Source organism: Pseudophryne corroboree (genome assembly GCF_028390025.1).
Source record: "Pseudophryne corroboree isolate aPseCor3 chromosome 6 unlocalized genomic scaffold, aPseCor3.hap2 SUPER_6_unloc_5, whole genome shotgun sequence".
Taxonomy (NCBI): domain Eukaryota; kingdom Metazoa; phylum Chordata; class Amphibia; order Anura; family Myobatrachidae; genus Pseudophryne; species Pseudophryne corroboree.
The window spans coordinates 622,475-629,142 of NW_026967606.1; the positions used below are offsets into that span (position 1 = coordinate 622,475).

The 6,668-nt window shown below is 58.8% G+C and overlaps 1 protein-coding gene across 1 annotated transcript in view; it reads right to left on the bottom strand.

Annotated features, from left to right (window-relative positions):
- Nucleotides 1-3,689, bottom strand: part of ATP1B2 (ATPase Na+/K+ transporting subunit beta 2) — a 100,453-nt gene extending 96,764 nt beyond the window's left edge. Inside the window, exon 1 of the mRNA XM_063950448.1 lies at nucleotides 3,561-3,689. Coding sequence (XP_063806518.1) covers nucleotides 3,561-3,672 — 112 coding nt within the window. The 5' untranslated portion in view covers nucleotides 3,673-3,689. The remainder of the gene's footprint in view (nucleotides 1-3,560) is intronic.
- Between the last annotated feature and the right edge of the window lie 2,979 nt (nucleotides 3,690-6,668).

Below are 6,668 nucleotides of genomic sequence, written 5' to 3' on the forward strand. Positions count from 1 at the left end.
AGCCTTCTCTGCTGCCCCCCCCATTACACACACAGCCTTCTCTGCTGCCCCCATTACACACACACAGCCTTCTCTGCTGCCTACCATTACACACACAGCCTTCTCTGCTGCCCCCGTTACACACACACATCCTTCTCTGCTGCCCCCATTACACACACACAGTCTTCTCTGCTGCCCCCCCATTACACACACACAGTCTTCTCTGCTGCCCCCCCATTACACACACACAGCCTTCTCTGCTGCCCCCATTACACACACACAGCCTTCTCTGCTGCCCCCCATTACACACACACAGCCTTCTCTGCTGCCCCCATTACACACACACAGCCTTCTCTGCTGCCCCCCATTACACACACACACAGCCTTCTCTGCTGCCCCCCCCATTACACACACAGCCTTCCCTGCTGCCCCCCATTACACACACAGCCTTCTCTGCTGCCCCCCATTACACACACACAGCCTTCTCTGCTGCCCCCCACTACACACACACACACAGCCTTCTCTGCTGCCCCCCATTGCACACACAGCCTTCTCTGCTGCCCCCCATTACACACACACACAGCCTTCTCTGCTGCCCCCATTACACACACACAGCCTTCTCTGCTGCCCCCATTACACACACACAGTCTTCTCTGCTGCCCCCCATTACACACACAGCCTTCTCTGCTGCCCCCCCATTACACACACAGCCTTCCCTGCTGCCCCCCATTACACACACAGCCTTCTCTGCTGCCCCCCCATTACACACACAGCCTTCTCTGCTGCCCCCCATTACACACACACACAGCCTTCTCTGCTGCCCCCCATTACACACACACAGCTTTCTCTGCTGCCCCCCATTACACACACAGCCTTCTCTGCTGCCCCCCATTACACACACACACACACACACACACACACACACACACACACACACACACACACACACAGCCTTCTCTGCTGCCCCCCATTACACACACACAGCCTTCTCTGCTGCCCCCCACTACACACACACAGCCTTCTCTGCTGCCTACCATTACACACACAGCCTTCTCTGCTGCCCCCGTTACACACACACATCCTTCTCTGCTGCCCCCATTACACACACACACAGTCTTCTCTGCTGCACCCCCGTTACACACACACAGCCTTCTCTGCTGCCCCCATTACACACACACAGCCTTCTCTGCTGCCCCCCATTACACACACACAGCCTTCTCTGCTGCCCCCATTACACACACACAGCCTTCTCTGCTGCCCCCCCATTACACACACACACAGCCTTCTCTGCTGCCCCCCCCCATTACACACACAGCCTTCCCTGCTGCCCCCCATTACACACACAGCCTTCTCTGCTGCCCCCCATTACACACACACAGCCTTCTCTGCTGCCCCCCACTACACACACACACACAGCCTTCTCTGCTGCCCCCCATTGCACACACAGCCTTCTCTGCTGCCCCCCATTACACACACACAGCCTTCTCTGCTGCCCCCATTACACACACACAGCCTTCTCTGCTGCCCCCATTACACACACACAGTCTTCTCTGCTGCCCCCCATTACACACACAGCCTTCTCTGCTGCCCCCCCATTACACACACAGCCTTCCCTGCTGCCCCCCCATTACACACACAGCCTTCTCTGCTGCCCCCCCATTACACACACAGCCTTCTCTGCTGCCCCCCATTACACACACACACAGCCTTCTCTGCTGCCCCCCATTACACACACACAGCTTTCTCTGCTGCCCCCCCATTACACACACAGCCTTCTCTGCTGCCCCCCATTACACACACACACACACACACACACACACACACACACACACACACACACACACACACACACACACACAGCCTTCTCTGCTGCCCCCCATTACACACACACAGCCTTCTCTGCTGCCCCCCCACTACACACACACAGCCTTCTCTGCTGCCCCCCACTACACACACACACAGCCTTCTCTGCTGCCCCCCATTACACACACAGCCTTCTCTGCTGCCCCCCATTACACACACACAGCCTTCTCTGCTGCCCCCCATTACACACACACAGCCTTTTCTGCTGCCCCCCATTACACACACACAGCCTTCTCTGCTGCCCCCCCATTACACACACAGCCTTCCCTGCTGCCCCCCATTACACACACAGTCTTCTCTGCTGCCCCCCATTACACACACAGCCTTCTCTGCTGCCCCCCCCCATTACACACACAGCCTTCTCTGCTGCCCCCCACTACACACACACACACAGCCTTCTCTGCTGCCCCCCACTACACACACACAGCCTTCTCTGCTGCCCCCCATTATACACACACAGCCTTCTCTGCTGCCCCCATTACACACACACAGCCTTCTCTGCTGCCCCCCCATTACACACACACAGCCTTCTCTGCTGCCCCCATTACACACACACACACACACACACACACACACACACACACACACACACACACACACAGCCTTCTCTGCTGCCCCCATTACACACACACAGCCTTCTCTGCTGCTACAGGTGACACTCACCCAGACAGAGAGAGATGGGAGCTGAAAGGAGGACAGAGCGGAGATAAGAGAGCAATGGGGGGAGGGAGATAGAGCTGGATGGAGGACAGGAGGGATATAGAGTTGGATGGAGGGCAGGAGGGAGATAGAGCTGGATGGAGGGCAGGAGGGAGATAGAGCTGGATGGAGGGCAGGAGGGAGATAGAGCTGGATGGAGGGCAGTAGGGAGATAGAGCTGGATGGAGGGCAGGAGGGAGATAGAGCTGGATGGAGGGAGGGAGATAGAGCTGGATGGAGGGAGGAGGGAGATAGAGCTGGATGGAGGGCAGGAGGAAGATAGAGCTGGATGGAGGGCAGGAGGGAGATAGAGCTGGATGGAGGGCAGGAGGGAGATAGAGCTGGATGGAGGGAGGAGGGAGATAGAGCTGGATGGAGGGCAGGAGGGAGATAGAGCTGGATGGAGGGCAGGAGGGAGATAGAGCTGGATGGAGGGAGGGAGATAGAGCTGGATGGAGGGCAGGAGGGAGATAGAGCTGGATGGAGGGAGGGAGATAGAGCTGGATGGAGGGCAGGAGGGAGATAGAGCTGGATGGAGGGCAGGAGGGAGATAGAGCTGGATGGAGGGAGGTAGAGCTGGATGGAGGGCAGGAGGGAGATAGAGCTGGATGGGGGGCAGAAGGGGAGATGAGTGACAGACAGGACAAAGTGATATGAAGGAGAAGGAAAGGGAAATATCTGTATCTCACATCAGTCCCCGTATATTTTGCCCCGGCTCCCCCGTATCTCGCCCAGCTCACCTACATCCCCGAATCTCGCCCAACTCACCTACATCTCGCCCTGGCACCCCCGAATCTCACCCAACTCACCTACATCTTGCCCCGGTTTCCCTACATCCCCAAATCTCGCCCCAGCACCCCCAAATCTCGCCCCAGCTCCCCTGAATCTCACACAGCTCCCCTACATCCCCAAATCTCGCCCCGGCACCCCCAAATCTCACCCCAGCACCCCTGAATCTCACCCAGATCCCCCTACATTCCCGAATCTTGCCCCGGCACCCCTGAATCAGTCATCCTTACCCCAGCTTGTTCCAGTCCTGCCCATGAATTCTCGGGTCCTTGGGTTCCACATAAACTCCTTGAATTCGTCCATATATTGTCCACATGATTTCTTCTGACTGAGCGCTGCCATTGTGCCCAGTGCTGTACGTCCTAATACCCAGACACTAATGCCAGGGATTAGCCACCTGTCTATTTATCCTCTCACAGGCTCCGCCCCCTCATGAATATTCATCAGAAACTCCTTCCCAGGCCACAGTATATCTACATAATAATCTCAGGTAACAGCAAGGTGTAACATCTGAGACCTGCACATTGTTCTGGTAGAAGAATGCGTCAGTCAGGGCTTTATTCAAGTGAAACAGAAACAATCTCCTTATTTCCATAAAATCAGACATGTAACACCCCATTTCTCACCCTTATTAATACAAGTTTTAGAAACAAGCAACAACTATTGAAATGTTTAATTTATTTATAGTAATAAAGGTCAGAAAGAAGAACTGACTGGAAATGACCTTACACTGTGATCGTTACCTCACTACACGTAACAGGGTGACACACACTGCAGGGAGCTACGACTCTGCCCCTCCCCCTGCAGGGTGTCACAGACAGAAGGGAGCTACGACTCTGCCCCTCCCCCTGCAGGGGGACACAGACAGAAGGGAGCTATGACTCTGCCCCTCCCCCTGCAGGGTGACACACACTGCAGGGAGCTACGACTCTGCCCCTCCCCCTGCAGGGCGACACAGACAGAAGGGAGATATGACTCTGCCCCTCCCCCTGCAGGGTGACACAGACAGGACGGAGCTATGAGCCTGCCCCTCCCCCTGCAGGGTGACAGACAGGATGAAGCTATGAGCCTGCCCCTCCCCTGCAGGGTGACAGACAGGACGGAGCTATGAGCCTGCCCCTCCCCCTGCAGGGTGACACAGACATAAGGGAGCTATGAGCCTGCCCCTCCCCCTGCAGGGTGACACAGACATAAGGGAGCTATGAGCCTGCCCCTCCCCCTGCAGGGCGACACAGACAGAAGGGAGCTATGACTCTGCCCATCCCCCTGCAGGGTGACACAGACATAAGGGAGCTATGAGCCTGCCCCTCCCCCTGCAGGGCGACACAGACAGAAGGGAGCTATGACTCTGCCCCTTCCCCTGCATGGTGGCACACACTGGACGGAGCTACAACTCTGCCCCTCCCCCTGCAGGGCGACACAGACAGAAGGGAGCTATGACTCTGCCCCTCCCCCTGCAGGGCGACACAGACAGAAGGGAGCTATGACTCTGCCCCTCCCCCTGCAGGGTGACACAGACATAAGGGAGCTATGAGCCTGCCCCTCCCCCTGCAGGGCGACACAGACAGAAGGGAGCTATGACTCTGCCCCTTCCCCTGCATGGTGACACACACTGCAGGGAGCTACGACTCTTCCCCTCCCCCTGCAGGGCGACACAGACAGAAGGGAGCTATGACTCTGCCCCTCCCCCTGCAGGGTGACACACACTGCAGGGAGCTACGACTCTGCCCCTCCCCCTGCAGGGCGACACAGACAGAAGGGAGCTATGTCTCTGCCCCTCCCCCCTGCAGGGTGACACACACTGCAGGGAGCTACGACTCTGCCCCTCCCCCTGCAGGGCGACACAGACAGAAGGGAGCTATGACTCTGCCCCTCCCCCTGCAGGGCGACACAGACAGAAGGGAGCTATGACTCTGCCCCTCCCCCTGCAGGGTGACACAGACAGGACGGAGCTATGAGCCTGCCCCTCCGCCTGCAGGGTGACAGACAGGACGGAGCTATGAGCCAGCCCCTCCCCCCTGCAGGGTGACACAGACAGGACGGAGCTATGAGCCTGTCCCTCCCCCTGCATGGTGACAGACAGGATGGAGCTATGAGCCTGCCCCTCCTCCTGCAGGGTGACAGACAGGACGGAGCTATGAGCCTACCCCTCCCCCTGCAGGGTGACACAGACAGGACGGAGCTATGAGCCTGCCCCTCCCCCTGCAGGGTGACACAGACAGGACGGAGCTATGAGCCTGCCCCTCCCCCTGCAGGGTGACACAGACAGAGGGAGCTATGAGCCTGTCCCTCCCCCCTGCAAGGTGACACAGACAGGACGGAGCTATGAGCCTGCCCCTCCCCCTGCAGGGTGACACAGACAGGATGGAGCTATGAGCCTGCCCCTCCCCCTGCAGAGTGACAGACAGGACGGAGCTATGAGCCTGCCCCTCCCCCTGCAGGGTGACACAGACAGGATGGAGCTATGAGCCTGCCCCTCCTCCTGCAGGGTGACAGACAGGGACGGAGCTATGAGCCTGCCCCTCCCCCTGCAGGGTGACACAGACAGGACGGAGCTATGAGCCTGCCCCTCCCCCTGCAGGGTGACACAGACAGAGGGAGCTATGAGCCTGCCCCTCCCCCTGCAGGGTGACACAGACAGGGCGGAGCTATGAGCCTGCCCCTCCCCCTGCAGGGTGACACAGACAGGACGGAGCTATGAGCCTTCCCCTCCCCCTGCAGGGTGACACAGACAGGACAGAGCTATGAGCCTGCCCCTCCCCCTGCAGGGTGACACAGACAGGACGGAGCTATGAGCCTGCCCCTCCCCCTGCAGGGTGACACAGACAGGACAGAGCTATGAGCCTGCCCCTCCCCCTGCAGGGTGACACAGACAGGATGGAGCTATGAGCCTGACCCTCCCCCCTGCAGGGTGACACAGACAGGACAGAGCTATGAGCCTGCCCCTCCCCCTGCAGGGTGACACAGACAGAGGGAGCTATGAGCCTGCCCCTCCCCCTGCAGGGTGACACAGACAGGACAGAGCTATGAGCCTGCCCCTCCCCCTGCAGGGTGACACAGACAGGACGGAGCTATGAGCCTTCCCCTCCCCCTGCAGGGTGACACAGACAGGACAGAGCTATGAGCCTGCCCCTCCCCCTGCAGGGTGACACAGACAGGACGGAGCTATGAGCCTGCCCCTCCCCCTGCAGGGTGACACAGACAGGACAGAGCTATGAGCCTGCCCCTCCCCCTGCAGGGTGACACAGACAGGATGGAGCTATGAGCCTGACCCTCCCCCTGCAGGGTGACACAGACAGGACAGAGCTATGAGCCTGCCCCTCCCCCTGCAGGGTGAC